Here is a 19,981-nt window from a genome sequence, read left to right as displayed (position 1 = left end):
TTCCATAGCACAATGTATTCTGCTGCACTTTAGGTTTAAAAACGGGATACCATATTAAAAGACCTAGATAGAAAAGTTAACAGGCACTTCAAATAAACATTGTGCAGTTCTGTGAATACAAACATAATTTTCTTTTAGAATCATGTCTTTGAATGGCAAAGCACATACATGTGAGGTAATTTTGAAACTTTAACCAGGGTGAAGTAACAGGTAAGTATGACAAAATTAAACATTGAGTTTCACTCACTTTATATTATACACTGTAAAATACGTACTGGGAGTTGTTGATTCAGCAGAGATAGTGTGATGAGACTGGCCAATGGAAGAATGCAGTGGATAGAGGGAGTGAGCTCAGACTAGTTTAACAAGTCAAACCTTTTAAAAAATTGTTTTAAGATGTTAACCAGTTCAGACAAAATGTAATTACAAATGTTGTAATTTACTGAATAAGCATAAGCAGTTTAGACAACCAAACTTACACAAATTGGACCAGAGATAAGAAATATTTTAGTGTGAAACCAACAAGAGTTTTGCACAGCAACAATTTCTTCAGCATCATAATACTTGTGGAATTTTGCCCAACAACATCAGAAATATAGTCAAGGAAAGGCAATTCAAAATTCAGTGCATTAATGTATTTGTTACTAGCTGTGCCAATTAGGAACTCAGGAGAAATATAACTACAAATTACAGTATCTTTGAGCAAATACTGAAAACGCAGATGAAAAGCAAAAAGTACCAATTCCATCCTTTTGATCAATACAGCCTGCCTTTGACTTGTTACACTGTGATCCAATGACGTTGCATTGTATAAAGCAAAGCTCTGTTTTCTGTTGCTAAGGTACTCTCGGATATATCAGTTGTAAACTAAAATTAAGGGTTTTAGATGTATTGTAATCATGCATAGGTCACCATGAAATTTGTCCTGGCACCAACCCTGCTTCACAGTAGAGTTATTTACTTGTTCTTATATATATATTGTAATTTTCACAGTTACGAGTAGATAGAGCATGGATATCAAAAGTGCCCTCTTTGCAGAAATTTTTAGTTTTATTAATTACCTTAAAAATATTAAGTTCAGGGGAGTAGTGTATAGATGGGTACAGAATTGGAAGCAGATGGTAAATCGTGAGGGGAAACTTATCAAAACTGGGTGAGTTTAAGAGTGGTGTCCCACAAGGGTCAGTGCTAGGACCACTCCAATTTTAATATATGTCAATGATCTGGATAGGAATATAAACAACAGACTGGTTAAATTTGTTGGGTGGATTGGAAGATAATCTAGAATCTGTTTTAGGAAATACCTAACAGACATTTTTCATACAAGCTTGGGCAGATTTGTGGCAGAAGAAATTTAATGAAGGTAAATGTAAAGTATTACACATAGAAGGTAAAAATATTTGAATACACAATGGGAGGACTAAAACTAAAACTTTAAAGTACCCCTTATGAGAAGAACCTAGGAGTCACAGTGGACTTTTTATTGTCAACCTCCAGCCTGTTAGCCATTACAAATGCTAATAGAGTGTTAGGTCATATAGCACAACATGTGGAGTACAAGTCAATTAAAGTTACGCTTAAGCTTTATAATGCAGTAGTAAGGTTTCACCTGAAATACTTACGTGCAGCTTTGGTTTCTGGGCTAAAAAAAAACATAGCAGCTGTAGAAATAGTCTATGGAAGAGTAACTAGGCTGAGTCTGGGAGTGCAGGGTATGAATTATGAAGAAAGATTGAAGGAGTTGAACATTTTCAGTTTAAGCAAATGGAGATAAAGAAGAGATTAAGAAGTTACATGATTGAAGTGTTTAGATTTATGAAAGGAATTAGCACATTAGATGCCAGCTGTTACTTTAAAATTAGTTCAACAAGAACACAGGGGCACAGTTGGAAACTTGTTAAGGGTAAATTTCACACAAACATTAGGAATACTTCCTTCACACACAGAACTATAGGCACATTAAATAAGTTACAAAGTAGTGTGTTAGACAGTAGGACTCTGGGGACATTCAAAATTCAACTTGATGTTTTTTTAAAAATGGAATGTATTAGCGAGCTTTGTTGGGCTGAATGACTTGCTCTCTCAAAAAGATATTCTGATGTTCTAATAGTATTTAAATTCTGCTACTGTTGTGAATTTGGGGTTCCTCAGCACTGTAAGTTCCAGGGCGACACAAAAATTAGAGAGGGAACCCCAGCTAGACACAAAGGGCAAACATAGAATCATTTTAAATAAAAAGATATACAGTAGTTTGAACAAAAATGTTCAATAACAAAAAAATAAGCTCCATGGAGCACAAGAGGCCAAAGGAATTGTCTGAAACAACAAAGGCAATCCAAGGCATACAATGTCCCAGTACACAAATCCAAAGAATAATCTAAACTACTTGTTTTTCCTGCTTTCACAGGACTGAGGGCAGCCTCTTGACGATGATAAGCAGGTGGCCCTTCCTCTTGGGGAACAGAATAGGCACATCAAAATTAAATGAATAACAAATTTAACATAAACAGAACAATCAAAAATGAACAAAAAAGACATACAAAAGGAATTTCAACCCCAGCCCAAAACCTGGTTGAAACAGAACAGGTACCCTTCTGCACAGTTTCACATAAGGTTTTCAAATAACAGTATCTGAAATGTGGATTGAGTGTAAGTAAAGTCAAGTGGCTTTATTATTATTCCATACATTCAAACTATTGCAGCATACAGTGAAATGAAGTAAAAAAGACTGCAGTGCAACATATACAGTGCATAAACACAGGAAGAGTCAAAACCGTTTGAGAGCCAGCGGGGTCAGGCCTGTTGGGGATCGGAACTGGTGTGGTGCTGAGGCATCACCCACTGCACGGGTGTCCCAATTACAGACGACCCATGTGGGTAGACACGTGGAAAGTCTTGTCTTTCTGGCATAATGATCATCTTCCTTTGCTGTCATATAGTCCTGCATCATTTCAAATTTTGCAAATTTCTATAGGTAAAGTTGAGAGCTTAATCTCTCTTTGAGATTCTAGAGCCGGGGTCAACACATTACTGTACATGGAAATGGGAATTGTAAGTTGCTTATATAAGAAATGTATACTGTGAGTGGAAACTTGTCCATTGTTTGAGCATTTGACTCCTGGCAGATAGATAGAACAAACATACTTTATTTGTCCCCAGAGGCTTTTTACTGAAGCTTAAACAAATAATAATAATATATAATGACAAACAACAAACCCCTCTCAAATATACATTAGAATGACTAAAAATAAAGAAAACTTCTGACTTTGCTGTTACAGTCACAGCAGGGCATTATGCACACGTATTGCTCTTGGTATTAAGGAGACCCAGAAGTGTTTCTTAACACATTTCAGACAAATAATATGTTGCCTGAAAGTACTCAGTGTGTCAGAGAGAGGATATGTAGCATTGTCCATAATGAACTCAGTTTTGTTCTAATTCTCTCCTTCTCTACAACCTCCAGAGCCTGCACTTTTAATTAGCTTGTTGATTTGGTGGGCCGCTTCCCAAGTGTTTTTACCAGCTCAGCACACCACAGCATAAGAGATTGCATTGGCCATCACAGAGTTAACGAAGATGTGAAGGATCTCACTTCCCACATTAAAGGATGGAAATGGGACAAAGAGACTGTGAAATAGCAGGGCTTTGAGGATGCCACACTTTCTAAAAATGTATTTAATGTTGGGCTTAGAGGCCCCCATGATGTTTTCTGCTGTGTGCACTATTCACTTATGGTCAGACCCACTGCAGTTCCAAAACCAGACAGTGAGGCAGCTGGATGCTCTGGATGCTGCCCCTGTAGTATGTGGTGAGAATGAGTGGAGGTAGCCTTGCCTTCTTTACTGCTATAATTCCACCTCATGATGTTTTAGTACACAAATGATTATTTAATATTGAGAACAACCATTTATTTTGTGTTGTATAAATTAGTGCAGAACCACTAAAAAAATGTAAAGATACATAAAAAGTAAAACTTAACCACTACCAGGCATTCTTTTACCTAGCATATTGGCAAATTAACAGATACGTGTTGCATAACAAAACAAACAAACAAAAAAAAACAGTTCTCGTTTGTGATATAAAAAAATTGCAATTAGGTTGTCTCCACGGTCCTTTTACCCTGCATATATGGAAAAGCCGCGTTTTTTTCCTTTTTGAGCCATTACTAGACTTCATTTTTGAACCTCTTCTTGCCAGTAACTATTCTGTCATTAACGTTTACGCCAAACTCTAACTGGAGTGCCTACAGCTCTCCTACAAGTCAAGGACACGATTATATAATAAGTACATTAGTGTTTACACAAACTACAACTATGTTAATTAATGTTGACTTATGTTTATTTTTTATTGTGTCTTCTATTTTTCTATTCTTCATTTTGTAAAGCACTTTTAGCTACATTTTTTGTATGAAAATGTGCGATATAAATAAATGTTGATTGATTGATTGAACAATACCGGGAAGAAGAACAATTCCCTTTGGTGACAGCGTGAGCGCTACGATCGCCGATCAAGCAGTGTGAGTATGCGCTTTTTTCTTGCTTTCTCGCGGCGTTTTACTAACTTGCGCGAACTTTGTCCCATGCGCACCTCGGCGCCCCACACTGAACTTGGCGCTTTATTCACGTCACGAGGAAGCAGTTGCCGCCCGCCTTTTCGGAGACGGGAAGCAGCCTTTGGACATTGTTGCACGCAGGAGGAAATTGGCTGCGACGCCTGGCGTTAACATTTCCTTAAGTGAAAAGTGAAGTCGCTGTACAGTTAGATATTTGTTCTGGATTACATGGCGTTGCGAGGGGCGCTGCGGCTTGTGGTTCCCCAGCTATGGAAGATGACAAGGCGTGCAGTCACCGGACCTCGGTGGACACGGCAGAGTGGAAGCCTCTGGCTGCAACGCCCGCCCCGTGAGTGTCCGCAGATAAGCGACATCGAATAGCTGAGTGAGAGTTGTCATCGTTCCTCGCTCTTTTTTAACTTCACAAAATGGGTCGTCTATTAGTTATTTAACTTTACAAACACTTGCTTTGGCAGAACGTGCATCAATCATTCTAGAATTTGCTGCATATCATATTTTTTTCGTTCTATGAACAGCGCATTTCGGCAATAGTGTGTATTAAGCTAATGGGCGTCGGACCACTAGCCTATGTGCAAATACCGGGGGGGGGGCTCATACGTTGGCTTGCAAGACATTTGATCCAAGTTAACCACATGTGTTTTTCCTGACAGTTTTTTTCCAGAGGCAGCAGCTACGGGCTCTCAGCTGCTCCAGCGGCCCCGACACTACCGTCACATATGAGAAGCTGAAGCAGACGCTGGCTTCGCCCGAACGAGGCAGTACGGTTGTGGACGTCCGCGAACCCTGGGAGTTGCGAGAATACGGTCGAATTCCGGGCTCCTTAAATGTGCCACGTAAGAGAAATGCCTTCTCTTATCTGACGAGCATAACATGAGGCTTGCTGTGATAGAGTGGGTGACAGGTTTGGTGGGCTGTTAATTCTTCTTAATGTTGGCAGTTAGTATACAGTTGAGCCAAAGCGGTCGTGTTTTCAGGACTGAATAAATGCACAGTCATGCTTAGCCAAGGGTTATTAAGTTTCAGTATTTTCAGCAAGATCACCTAAAGGCTTAGAATTTCAACTGGAAAACGCAGGTTTCTGTTCAGTCCGGAATAAATCACCCCGACATTTACTCCTAAAAAAAAAAAAAAAGTGTTATGCTTCGTGAGAAATCAATTTGCCACCCTGTACTCTCCTATAGGTGCTGTGCAAAACTGGTTTTTTTTTTTTTTTTTAACTTTGTTTTCATTTCTTCCTTTCATTGAACAATGTAAGCATATAATAGTTACTTTTATATCCTGGTGCTCGGAATACCTTACTGATATTGTTCCATTCTGTTTCTTAATTCATGAGGTTACGTAAATTTGGTGTTTAACAAGGACATGCTGCTTGTTTCATTCTGCCATGTAAGAATCTTAACAGTGCTCCTTTTCCATTTCCCAAAGTAAAAAAACAAGGTATTCTCACTCACTTCTTCAGCCTCAGTAAGAAAGTGAGGTGAGACTTCTTCCATTTTTTAACATTTCTGAATTTCATTAAACACTGCAAGGCTGCAAACCGCTGTTTTTAAAGGGGTGTGTGTGTGACGCAATACGGTAATTGCACAAGGACGAAATAGATCACTAAATGGGATGAGACAACACAACGCCATAACTTTAAATTCATTATGAGCAGACTTTCTTACAATCAATAAAACTCAATTAACCTGCTAAATAAATATACAGACTTAAAATGAAATGAAGCTGAATAGCGAACATTGTATGAAATTTTGCCAGGGATATGAGTATTCACAATGCAGCTGCTGCAACCCGCCTGAGTGGCCTCTTCATGTGCGATAATGTGTTTTATCGTTAGATGTGGTACCGCTTGAACTGCCTTTCTAGGAAAACTGAACCATATGCAAACAACAGAGCTAACCTTACCCGTTCTTAACGTTTTTTTCTGATCCTCGCTTACGTTTTCTTTTCATGTTTATTACTGCCAGGCAACATACAGTAGGTGGATTTGACATAGGCACACTTTAAAAGGGTGGTGAAAACTTTGCAGATTTTAACTTTCAGAGGAAGTAATGGAAAAACACATGTGCTGAACATCACAATATTAGCTTTTGAATATTTAGTTTTCTTAAATATAAAATTGAAAATTTGACATATTGCCCAGCCCTATTGGAATCAAAGCATCAGTTTTCGTTTTACTTATTGTAGAGGGAAAAAAAGTTAATAGCAACATACAGTTGAGGTTGACCCATATTTAAAAGAATTTGTTGGAATAATAGTCAACATCTGTACAACCAGGGTTAATGAAAATACTGGCTTATAATACCTGTCATTCTTTACTTTATTTAGAGCTATCAGCACATGTACTATTACAAGGTGTTTTATAGAGCATATATTTGCAGTATATAAAATGCATGCAATGGAAATCAAAAATGCAAGAATGGGTGAAAACACAAATGGATACCAGGAGCACGGAAAAATGGCAGTTTTACATAATGCAGTAAATTAATGAATTTAGGTTAGACATTTAAACAGTTAATTTGTAGATGTTACAGTATACAGGTAGTATTTAATATGAGGTGGCTTTTTTGAGATCTAGATTGTGAACATACAAAATGATCTACTGTATTTTGAATTTTTCAGGCCAAGGAATTACAGGTACCATGAATTAAAAATATCACTAGGATGGGCCAGTTTTGTTTTTTCTATCATTAACCTTTTTTTGGTTAGAGAGAGTAATTCCTGTTTTTTGTTGCAATCGTTAAGGTTAATAACACCAATGCTCATTTTTATGAGTCCCCAGTTTAAGGTTAATGGTAATATTGTCCTGTCTGTGTGGAGTTGGCAGGTTTTGCTTATGTTTGTATCGATTTATGCCTATGTGAAGACACTTGATAATTTTTGTTTAACAGTTTCCCAAATCTCAGACCAGAAAAAAGTAGGCTATACGAATAGTAATTAGGTTTTGCATTCTGCATGCCATTTTTTCTTTCTTGTGGAATGGATAACACAGATATCATAATTGTACATACAGTAGTAGAGAAGAAAATAACAGTAAATGATTATAAAGAACTATTACTAGAAATAAGTCAATTCTTAAAACTTATGTTCTTTGTAAACAGTATTAGATGCATGGAGTAAAGGAGTAAACAATTGTTGATTTTTTTTTTTATTAAATATTATTTATTTACTTATTTGGATGACACGTTTTTCCAAGGCGATTTACAACATCTGAGATACAGTTGTTACAGTTTTTTTTTGTTTTTCCAGTTGTGGCACACAGGTCATATGACTTGCTCATGGTTTGTAGCAGGATCTGAACCAACTACCTCAGTGTTTGAAGTCCAAAACCTTAATCACAACACCACACTGCCTGCTTATATCACATAAATAGTATTGAGGATAATTATTCTTAATATATTTTTGTATATAACATAGAATATAATATTAAAAAGGGCACAGACTGGATTCAACCACAATTTCACTGACTTGCAGTTGGACATATTACCATCTGCATTCTTCTGGACCTGCTACAGACCAACACTAATATCACACTTTGTGAAAAACAAATGCCACGGTTTTCTACAGTTTCTTTTAAAGATTGAATTAACTTTTTGATGTGACTTGATTTTCCTGGGTCCGAGGTCCATGATCTTGACATATTAGTACAAACTATTTTTCCTTAGAATGTCTGCAAATAGCTAAGTTTCTTGTCCATCAGCTAGAGACATTTAGCTTTATGTATAGTATATAGGTAGTCATTTTTGACTCCCTCCTCTTAAAAAAGCTGCAATATAAAGATTTAACTTCAAGCGTCACAGGTCTGTTAAAATATTGAATATTATATGATACAGTAACTGAATTTGTAAGTATTTGAAAAATTGTTTTTTTTTCTGTTACAAAATTCAGATACTATGGCTTTCTTTAGTAGTGATGAAGTATCTGTAAACGCAATTCATTAATGCAAACATTAACCTTTTTCTGCACATTATTATATTTGGCTTCAGTTGTACATTTGCTCTGCGGTGGGTTGGCACCCTGCCCAGGATTGGTTCCTGCCTTGTGCCCTGTGTTGGCTGGGATTGGCTCCAGCAGACCCCCGTGACCCTGTATTCGGATTCAGCGGGTTAGAAAATGGATGGATGGATGGATGTACATTTGCTTTAAGTCTTGATTTATTGATTTAGACAGATACATTATTTTCATTATACTCAGACAAAAAAGTGTCATACTTATGTAACACATGGTTTACGTTTCACAAATGGTGTAATTTAATGTTTTTGTGTAATGTGTAATTTTCACTCAAATGTTATTTAAGGTTATATAAATATCTGCAGGATTATTTGTTTATTGCTCTCCCAATACTGCTTTGGAGGGGAACTATTTTTTGCTCAAGTATCAGTAAAGTCTCTTTTTCATCTGTATTCATTCATCTATCCATCTTCCAAACATGGAGCACATGGCAAAAAAGGAAAGGGTGCCAGCCCATCAAGGATAAACTTGCACCCTCCTACAAACACACACACGCCAGTGGCCAGTTTAGCATCACCAATCCACCTAACCTGCATGTTTTTGAACTATGGGAGGAAGATTGTTGGTTTATTCAGTTCAACAAAAAATGTGCCACAAAAATGCAACAAGAGGAATTTTAACCACGACAAGGGTGACATTTATTAAAGTAGTCCTTTTACAAGAGTCCATCATACATATATTAATAGGGGTTAGTTCATTCATGATTTTCTTGGATTTTAAGTTTGATACTATGCAATATGTTTACTTACACTATGTTTTTCACATTTTTGGAGGCTGGACTGTAATAAATTAATTAGTTTTGAACTTGATAACAGTTGTGTATTAAGCTTTATTGCTGGAAGTATACCTGGATTGATCAGGTCTTCTTTACAGAATCAGTGGAGACAGTACAGCCTGCAGTGATGCCTAAGACTATTGAGTTTAAACCATAATGTTGTTGTAACTTACATTGTGACCCTGAGCAAGTCACATACAGTTGTGTGAAAAACTATTTGCCCCCTTCCTGATTTCTTATTCTTTTGCATGTTTGTCACACAAAATGTTTCTGATCATCAAACACATTTAACCATTAGTCAAATATAACACAAGTAAACACAAAATGCAGTTTTTAAATGATGGTTTTATTATTTAGGGAGAAAAAATCCAAACCTACATGGCCCTGTGTGGAAAAAGTAATTGCCCCTTGTTAAAAAATAACCTAACTGTGGTGTATCACACCCGAGTTCAATTTCCGTAGCCACCCCCAGGCCTGCTTACTGCCACACCTGTTTCACTCAAGAAATCACTTAAATAGGAGCTGCCTGACACCGAGAAGTAGACCAAAAGCACCTCAAAAGCTAGACATCATGCCAAGATCCAAAGAAATTCAGGAACAAATGAGAACAGAAGTAATTGAGATCTATCAGTCTGGTAAAGGTTATAAAGCCATTTCTAAAGCTTTAGGACTCCAGCGAACCACAGTGAGAGCCATTATCCACAAATGGCAAAAACATGGAACAGTGGTGAACCTTCCCAGGAGTGGTCGGCCGACCAAAATTACCCCAAGAGCGCAGAGACGACTCATCCGAGAGGTCACAAAGACCCCAGGACAGCGTCTAAAGAACTGCAGGCCTCACTTGCCTCAATTAAGGTCAGTGTTCACGACTCCACCATAAGAAAGAGACTGGGCAAAAACGGCCTGCATGGCAGATTTCCAAGACGCAAACCACTGTTAAGCAAAAGAACATTAGGGCTTGTCTCAATTTTGCTAAGAAACATCTCAATGATTGCCAAGACTTTTGGGAAAATACCTTGTGGACTGATGAGACAAAAGTTGAACTTTTTGGAAGGCAAATGTCCCGTTACATCTGGCGTATAAGGAACACAGCATTTCAGAAAAGAACATCATACCAACAGTAAAATATGGTGGTGGTAGTGTGATGGTCTGGGGTTGTTTTGCTGCTTCAGGACATGGAAGGCTTGCTGTGATAGATGGAACCATGAATTCTACTGTCTACCAAAAAATCCTGAAGGAGAATGTCCGGCCATCTGTTTGTCAACTCAAGCTGAAGCGATCTTGGGTGCTGCAACAGGACAATGACCCAAAACACACCAGCAAATCCACCTCTGAATGGCTGAAGAAAAACAAAATGAAGACTTTGGAGTGGCCTAGTCAAAGTCCTGACCTGAATCCAATTGAGATGCTATGGCATGACCTTAAAATGGCGGTTCATGCTAGAAAACTCTCAAATAAAGCTGATTTACAACAATTCTGCAAAGATGAGTGGGCCAAAATTCCTCCAGAGCGCTGTAAAAGACTCATTGCAAGTTATCGCAAACGCTTGATTGCAGTTATTGCTGCTAAGGGTGGCCCAACCAGTTATTAGGTTCAGGGGGCAATTACTCTTTCACACAGGGCCATGTAGGTTTGGATTTTTTTTCTCCCTAAATAATAAAAAAACATCATTTAAAAACTGCGTTTTGTGTTTACTTGTGTTATATTTGACTAATGATTAAATGAGTTTGATGATCAGAAACATTTTGTGTGACAAACATGCAAAAGAATAAGAAATCAGGAAGGGGGCAAATAGTTTTTCACACCACTGTAACTAAAATCGTGCAAAAACCTAATAGACTGTTACACAAAAAGACTGAGTGTTGTAATAAAATCAAAAGGTGCTTCAGTCGAGTATTAGTTTAGGGATTGTACACACTAATACAGGTTTTTATATGACTTTTTTCGCTTCTTCACATTATTTTTAGAGATTGCAGTTTTATAATAAAGATGGAATAAGTTCTGACAGGATTTGCCCTGGTTTCATTTTTTTTATTACACAAATTCTGTAATTTTGGCAGGGGTGTGTAGACATTTTATTTCCACTGTATGCTTTTAAAACAATAATAGAAAATAAGGGCTGGGCAGGGAGTTTCCAGGAGCAGTGAGCTGGTGACAGGTTGAAGCAGGTGCATTGATGCTTTCTCAGATATATTTCTTATGATCAGCTGGTATCTGTCCATGTTTCATTTTTTCTTTTGATTTGCTTTTCGTAATGTTAATTGTATCAGTTATGCATAAATTTAATACTGTACTGTAATCTTAGTTGCTTTGTGAAATCTCTTTATGTGGTGCATGCTGTTGATAGAGCTACATACATTTTATTTTCCTGTTATATGTACTAGGATCAGGTAATTTTGTTGTTGGCAAAGCAAGCAAGACTTAAAATTGTCTTACATGTTTCAGATGAGAAAATGTATCCAATAGTCACTCAAAATAACTTTTAAGATAATAAAACACTACATGGCAGGCAAGTCAGGCGTTCTTGGGTGGCTGAAAGTTAATAGTGTTTCCAGTCTAACTTGGGATCTATTCAAATTTCTTCTCGGAGATACGTGATAACAAATTGGTTTAAACATGCTGTATGAAATAGATTGATAAAATAAATTATAAACTATATTGTAATAGGGTGACAATAAATAAAAATCACTATTGCAGATTTCATGTGACAGGCCACTTATCTTTAAGGTGTGTGTATACAGTTATCATCATAGCAACACAGGCTCAGGGTACAAATCTGTTTGCAAAACCAGTCTTTGCATTATGGTGAAGTCTTCTTTAGTACTTAGTCTACCATCATCGTTACCTTATATTCTCTATTGATATAAGAAAAGTGGAAAATGAAAGGAAGCTGAAGCTGTGCAAGAACAAAGCAATCCAGACCACTTTGGCTTAACTGCAGACCAAAACAGCTAGTGTGATAATGTTTGTTTGTTTGTTTGCAAATTTACTCAGGAAAGCACAGTTTATATAAAAAATGTGTGCTAGAGTACCACTTCATCAAACATTGGTTCCTGTTTTAATCCCATTTGTAATGGGGTAAACACCACCATTTCCCCCCTTTCTTGAAAAAGAATTATGAAATGTTGTGAAAATGCTTTTAGATAACATTTTGTAAACAAGCCCCATTACAATCATGGCTGTGTTTTCCACATAAGCAATAACTATATCGCTTTTGAGCAATGTGCAGACACGGACAAAAATATTGTATAATAAATGTTAACAACATTGTAATATGCATCATAGTTTATTTCTAATTATTGCTGAGTTCTATCAAAATAAAATGCAATATTAGTTATGTCATTAGTGGAATTTCAAATTCAAGGAGATGTTATGGAAATGCATTTGTGGGTTAGGGTTTGTTTCCAGAACATTGTTTTTGGTCAGTGTTAATCACTGTCTGTACAGTAGGGAAAACACGTAATGGATTTTACTTATGGAAGTTGATGTATGCTTTTAAAAGGTATACTCCACAAAAAAAATATTTTTGCATATTACATACCATCATATAGTTTGGATTCAAGGCTGAGAAAAATTTTTAATTCCATGTTTTCATGCAGAACAAGAGTTTCTGATATGATACAACCCAGTGATTAACAATGCTGTAGAAATGGAAATGATGAGAAAAATGTCCATGGAAAAAAAAAAAAAAATATGCACATTACTTGTGTTGCATAATCCACATGTCCATTATACAGTAGAACTGTATGCTCAAAATGTGCAAAATGCAAGCCTTTTTTTTTTTTTTGCTAAAATATTAATATTTGGTATAAAAACATCAGTGTATTACATAAACAGGAAAGGCATTCCCATTGTATTGTGCTTTAGAATTGAAGATCTGCTTCCCCCCTTATTCATTAATCAAAAGCACTGTCTTCAGCTTGCCCGTTTAGTGTTACATTTTTGCCCAAAAACATGTACAAAATATTGCACTGAATTATGGGAATGTTTCTTTCCTGTTAACCATGTATGCTGCTTTTTCCAGAAATAACTTTTATTTTTTTTAGTGAGCAAAGCTTGCATTTTGTACATAATGTGCATATGACTGGACAGCATGTAGATAATGCAACAAGAGTAATAGGATTCTTTTTCCATGGACATTTTTCTGATCGCTTGCTGTTGTACAGCATTAGTTATAACCATTGGGTTCTATCATATTATAAACATTTTTCTCTTATTCTGCATGAAAACATGATATTACAATTTTTTCTCAACCATTACTACAAACTATATGGGGTAATATATTTAAAAAATACATACTTTTGGATGGACTGTTTCGTTAAGTTGAGAACAATAGTTACATGTAAGCTGAATAATCTGTAAGCATTGTTAAATAGTTCTTTCTTTCAGTGCGCATGCCACAGTGTAGTGTCACTGTCAAATTTTTTTGAATTATTGCTTTGTTTATGTGTCTGTTTACTTTTCACTGTGTTCAAGTGGGTCAAATAGAAGAAGCTTTGAAACTGGACCCAGAAGACTTCAAACAGAAGTATGGTGAAAAAATGCCATCGAAGTCGGACCATATAATTTTTTCTTGTCTGGCTGGAGTCCGAAGCCAAAAAGCTCTTGAAACCGCTACCTCTTTAGGATATACAAAGTGAGAAAATATTTTCAGTCTGAAATGACCTGAACATTCTATTAAAAAGGGTTCTTATATGTATTACTTAAAATGGCTTTTCATTCTATTTAATCAATGCAGTGTTGCATATCTGTTGTTTACAGCACAATTCTAGCACTGTTCTCAAGTAAGTAAAGTTTAATACTTAGTGGTTGAATAAGCAAACCATTCATCACTTTGTTCTTAGAATTGTAACTTTAGATGCAACATGATACAGTATTTTTTGAAGTTTGAAATTCAGTGTAAAATGAACTAGTTTTATAGTTGAGAACAGCTTCTTTTGACCATAAATATTTTGACATTTATCAGTACTTGCTCATAACATATCCATCCATCCATTTTCCAACCCGTTGAATCCGAACACAGGGTCACGGGGGGGGTCTGCTGGAGCCAATCCCAGCCAACACCTGGTGCAAGGCAGGAACCAACCCCAGTCAGGGCGCCAACTCACTGCAGGACACACACACCCACACTCACACACCAAGCACACATTAGGGACAAGTTCGAATCGCCACTCCGCCTAACCTGCATGTCTTTGGACTGTGGTTGGAAACTGGAGTACCCGGAGGAAACCCACGCAGACACGGGGAGAACATGCAAACTCCACGTCTCCTAACTGCGAGGCAGCAGCGCTACCACTGCGTCACCGTGCCACCTCTCATAACATATCAATGTAGTTAAAGTTGATTACATTTTTTGTTTATTTGTAGAAGTGTGTAAAAACAAGAAAAGGAACATTGGTGTGTGCTGCCAATCTTTTTTTTTTTTTTTTTCTTCCAACCAGAAGATTTTCATAGACAATAGTTTGCTTTTTTTTTTTTGTTTTGTTTTTTACTGATGTTTAGACAAGCTACTTGTCAGTGAGCAATAATTGAGTAGGTGCTGAAAAAATGCTACAATTGATAGTATGCAGTAGACATAAGGGTGATATTTGCTTGCAATCTTCAGTAGTGTTGGTGGCTCATGGCTGACTGCCTATTGCCAACTACTGTACATATTCTGATTCTATCCAAACTTCAAATGCATTGCATTTATATGTAGCAAACTGGACATTTTTGTTATCCCATTACTTAACCTGCTGCTTGAAAGTGACTCTACATCAGAAATCTCCACCTTTGGCCAGGCATAAAATGAACTGGCCACAGATATGTCTTTGGCTTTTTGTCAACATGACATTTATTAAGAAGACAATGAAAACATGAGGCAACTGCAGATAGTGACAAAAATACCTATAGTGACCATGTATTTGCCTGCTGTTGTTTTGGAACTGATGCCCTTTTTATATGAATGTTATTGGAAGACATATACTGTACACATCTGTACATTTTGGTTGGAGCCATCTTGGGGCAGAGTGGTGGCTCTGAGGCTAAGGATCTGCGCTGGTTTTTTAAAGACAATATTAGGTGTTTGGTTAATAATCCCACCTCTTTCATACCATATTACCCTTTATCTCTAATCATTACCTTGTTCTTTACTGCCTTACCTTTCAGACCTTTCATTTGTGTTTTTCATTTCTGTATTTTCAGCTTTATGTTTTGCTGTCATTACAAGATTGTTTTAATAAAGTTTTTCTTTAGCAGCCCTTCATTTCTCTGGCTTCTGCTTCTATAATTATGATGTGCAAGCAACAGATTTACCTTTTGATTGAATACTGAGGGAGTGAAAGTTTCAGACTACTGTTTGTGCTTCTCACTGTAGACTTGAGCCATTAATCCATAACTCATGTCTTCAAAGCTTGCCTTATTAACTCTGATAATGAAGATCATGTTTTTAGATTCATCCTTGAGGAAAGAGTCAAAATTGCATAAAATTCCTGTTCATTCAATACTGTATTCTGTTGTAACTTCATTCATAGGCACTTTTATTTTTTTAAATCTAAATATCTGATTGCCTGATAAGAGCCACACTTTAATATAACCCCCTGTTCCCCGACAAACAAGATGCATTGGCATTTTAGTCATTCAGCTTCTAAACCTTGAAATGGCATCATTTCCCTGGTACAGCCTGATGTCAACTACTTTTTTACTTTCACATTTAAAAGTCCCGTTGCCATGTGGCTTGCAAAATCTTTTAGCCAAACAGAAACGTTTATTTTTTTCTGCTTTGACTTTTGCCATTAACACTGGATGCTTCTGAGAGCTCAGTTATGCTTGTCGTCAGCATCTCGGCAAACATCTTCCTTAAAACCGTCACTTAGCTTGCAGACTTTTAACATCACTTGATCATTTAATACGAGTTGATGTGATGCATAGCTTTCTCCAGGGTATTAGAATAGATTTTGTATAATGGAATAACAGTGATTTCTATATATTCATAGCATATAGTTAGTTACTAATACTCTTTATTATAGTAACCAATGAAGGTTTGTCAATAATTCAGGGTTTTTCAGCACCTCAGAGTTAGTTGCCAGTTACTCAGTCTGTTCATTTAAATTCCTCTGTAAGGATCACAGAGGTGATATGTCAAGATAGATAGATAACTTTATTAATCCCAAGGGGAAATTTACATACTTAAGCAGCAGCATACTGTTGATAAAAAAAATATATTAAAGAGTGATAAAAATGCAAGTATAACAGACAATAACTTTGCAGCATGTTAACGTTTAACCCCCTGGTGGAATTGAAGAGTTGCATAGTGTGGGAAGGAACGATCTCCTCAGTCTGTCAGTGCAGCAGGACAGTGACAGCAATCTTTTGCTGAATCTGCTCCTCTGCCTGCAGATGATCCTGTTCAGTGGATTTTCCATTATTGACAGGAGCTTGCTCAGCACCCGTCACTCTGCCACGGATGTCAAACTGTCCAGCTCTGTGCCTACAATAGAGCCTGCCTTCCTCAACAGTTTGTCCAGGCGTGAGGTGTCCCTCTTCTTTATGGTGCCTCCCCAGCACACCACCACGTAGAAGAGCTAAAAGGACTCCAAACCACCCCCCACAGCATTGTGCTTCTGACAACACATTTTTCTTTTTTATTAAAGTTACAAAATGTTACTGATTTATATTCCTTTTTTTGTATATTTTCACAATCCATTATTACTAGATTAACAAGGAGCAGACCTTATTAAGCCTTACTTTTCGTTGTCTTTAAACGTGTTTTGCCATACCATACTTACACTGTGTCATATCAGCTAACCACACTCCTCTAGTGTTCCAATGTAAAAAAAAAAAAAAAAAGTTGTACACATTTATGATCTTCAACTTCATGTGTTCACCTTACATCTGCATTCTTTAACTTTTAAGTTGTTTTTCTGGTGTAATTTTAATTTTCAATAAAGGTGTTTTATATGTCTTTTTAAGCCTTTCAGTGCTTCTTTACCTAACGTTTTTGTTTTCTTTCTTAGAGTTCAGCATTACCCTGGAGGATGGGAAGAATGGGTAAAGATTGAAACATCTGGGAAAAAAAATTAATGCTACAATGGGAAACAAATTTTTGTTGAAATCCGATCAAAACCAATTAAATGGTTTATCTTAAACTACCAAAAGTTGAACAAATGTAATTTTTTGTTGTATTTAATAACATTTGCATTGGCCAAACACTGAATGCATTTATAATATTTGACTATGTATACTAAAGTGTAAAATGGTTAATTTGTTTAAGTCTTGCAGAAAAGTTTGTGTTCTTCTAATAACTATTTATTTTTTTATCTGATCTATTGCTGTTAATAAAATGTTTTTGTGTAAATTTCATCTTGGGATGGCATACTATATAACCTTCTTATATCTGCTTAACCCAGTTCTGGGTCACAAGAAGTTTTTGCTGTGAGTCCATCGCTGATTTTTACTCCCACTCTAAAGGAGCCCACTTTAGATTGCAGATTAACTGAACCAGTACATTTCTTTAGGAGGGTTTGAGAATGTGATGAATAACTTGAATGTTGCTAAAGCCACAACCTGATGGCATCCTACAGGTGACAGAGAGAGTAATTTGTTTTTAATATGCTTTGTCTTTCTTTCAGAAAATAAAGGTCAATTTGTTGATTTTTCTCTAACCCTGGAGTTGAAACAAGCAATGAGGGGCTAAGAATTCCAGTCTGGAAATAAATTCCACCTGAACACAACCCAGCCCACTATCTCCCTCCTCCTTCGTCACACCAGTTACTAACAAGCTGGCATTCCAGTCATCTGCATACATATAATATAATAATTTGACTGAAGTGGTGTCCAGATGAGAATGTTTTACAGTGTCAACCTTTTAAAGGTTTACATTATCATTGCCTCTGCACAATAGCGCTATTGGCTCCTCACTGCTTCAGAGCATTTGCTTGATAAAGGCACATGAAGTATGGGTGCCTGTGTCCATATTCTGATGGCAAAGGCTTCTAGTTTAAAGGATACTAAATATCAAATACATGACCCCACATGAAAAATGTAAAATGACAGATCAGAGTGTCACATTAGAGAGGAACCTTGTGAAAGACCCATCAGAACAGCCAAACATTCTTATCGAACAGGATTACATCTGCAGACAGGTTGACATGTTAGCACAAGTGTACCCAAGAGCACTCTATAGCTGGGTGCTTTGGTTCACTTTAAAAATAAAACATGAAAATGTCCAGATGAACTTGAGAGTCCAGCTACATGATAAATGGTAAAGTTTGGATAATCCATTTTTCAAGCATTCTTGTGTAGTGTAACGTTGCTGCTTTACTACTTCAGTGTGAAGCATCTGGGAGGAGACTGCATGTTCTTCCACGAGGTTGCTTTCCACATACCATGGAAAAGCAAATTACTAGAATTATTAAAGTTCAATTGACTCAGTATGATTGAGCATGGCTTTGTACAACATCGCATCCCATTCAGGTTTTAATCCTTTTCTGGTAAAAGCCTCTCACTTTTAGGCTTAGGCTAAATTAGAATAAGTGAGTGTGGAAAAACATGTAAAAATGAAATTTTAAATCATGAATTCAACACTGATATAGTGCATCCGGAAAGTATTCACAGCGCATCACTTTTTCCACATTTTGTTGTTACAGCCTTATTCCAAAATGGATTAAATTCATTTTTTCCCTCAGAATTCAACACACAACGCCCCATAATGACAACGTGAAAAAAGTTTACTTGAAGTTTTTACAAATTTATTAAAAATAAAAAAACTGAGAAATCACATGTACATAAGTATTCACAGCCTTTGCTCAATACTTTGTCAATGTACCTTTGGCAGCAATAACAGCCTCATTCTTTTTGAATATGATGCCACAAGCTTGGCACACCTATCCTTGGCCAGTTTCGCCCATTCCTCTTTGCAGCACCTCTCAAGCTCCATCAGGTTGGATGGGAAGCGTCGGTGCACAGCCATTTTAAGATCTCTCCAGAGATGTTCAATCGGATTCAAGTCTGGGCTCTGGCTGGGCCACTCACAGAGTTGTCCTGAAGCCACTCCTTTGATATCTTGGCTGTGTGCTTAGGGTCGTTGTCCTGCTGAATGATGAACCGTCGCCCCAGTCTGAGGTCAAGAGCGCTCTGGAGCAGGTTTTCATCCAGGATGTCTCTCTACATTGCTGCTGTCATCTTTCCCTTTATCCCGACTAGTCTCCCAGTTCCTGCCACTGAAAAACATCCTCACAGCATGATGCTGCCACCACCATGTTTCACTGTAGGGATGGTATTGGCCTGGTGATAAGCGGTGCCTGGTTTCCTCCAAACGTGACGCCTGGCATTCACACCAAAGAGTTCAATCTTTGTCTCATCAGACCAGAAAATTTTGTTTCTCATGGTCTGAGAGTCCTTCAGGTGCCTTTTGACAAACTCCAGCCGGGCTGCCATGTGCCTTTTACTAGGGAGTGGCTTCCGTCTGGCCACTCTACCATACAGGCCTGATTGGTGGATTGCTGCTGAGATGGTTGTCTTTCTGGAAGGTTCTCCTCTCTCCACAGAGGACCTCTGGAGCTCTGACAGAGTGACCATCGTGTTCTTGGTCACCTCCCTGACTAAGGCCCTTCTCTCCCGATCACTCAGTTTAGATGGCCGGCCAG

At 37.3% G+C, this 19,981-nt stretch overlaps 1 protein-coding gene across 1 annotated transcript; it reads left to right on the top strand.

Annotated features, from left to right (window-relative positions):
- Window positions 1-4,586: 4,586 nt before the first annotated feature.
- tstd3 (thiosulfate sulfurtransferase like domain containing 3) lies at window positions 4,587-17,696 on the top strand. The gene is made up of 4 exons (XM_039747591.1): window positions 4,587-4,901; window positions 5,224-5,406; window positions 13,833-13,992; window positions 17,351-17,696. The coding sequence occupies exons 1-4, from the start codon at window positions 4,781-4,783 to the stop codon at window positions 17,415-17,417; spliced, it is 531 nt and encodes a 176-aa protein (XP_039603525.1). The 5' UTR covers window positions 4,587-4,780; the 3' UTR covers window positions 17,418-17,696.
- The last annotated feature ends 2,285 nt before the right edge of the window (window positions 17,697-19,981 follow it).

This window comes from Polypterus senegalus, chromosome 3 (assembly GCF_016835505.1).
Source record: "Polypterus senegalus isolate Bchr_013 chromosome 3, ASM1683550v1, whole genome shotgun sequence".
Classification (NCBI taxonomy): Eukaryota; Metazoa; Chordata; class Cladistia; order Polypteriformes; family Polypteridae; genus Polypterus; species Polypterus senegalus.
Note: the sequence above shows the minus strand (reverse complement) of the source record. Positions and strands in the feature narration are given on the sequence as shown.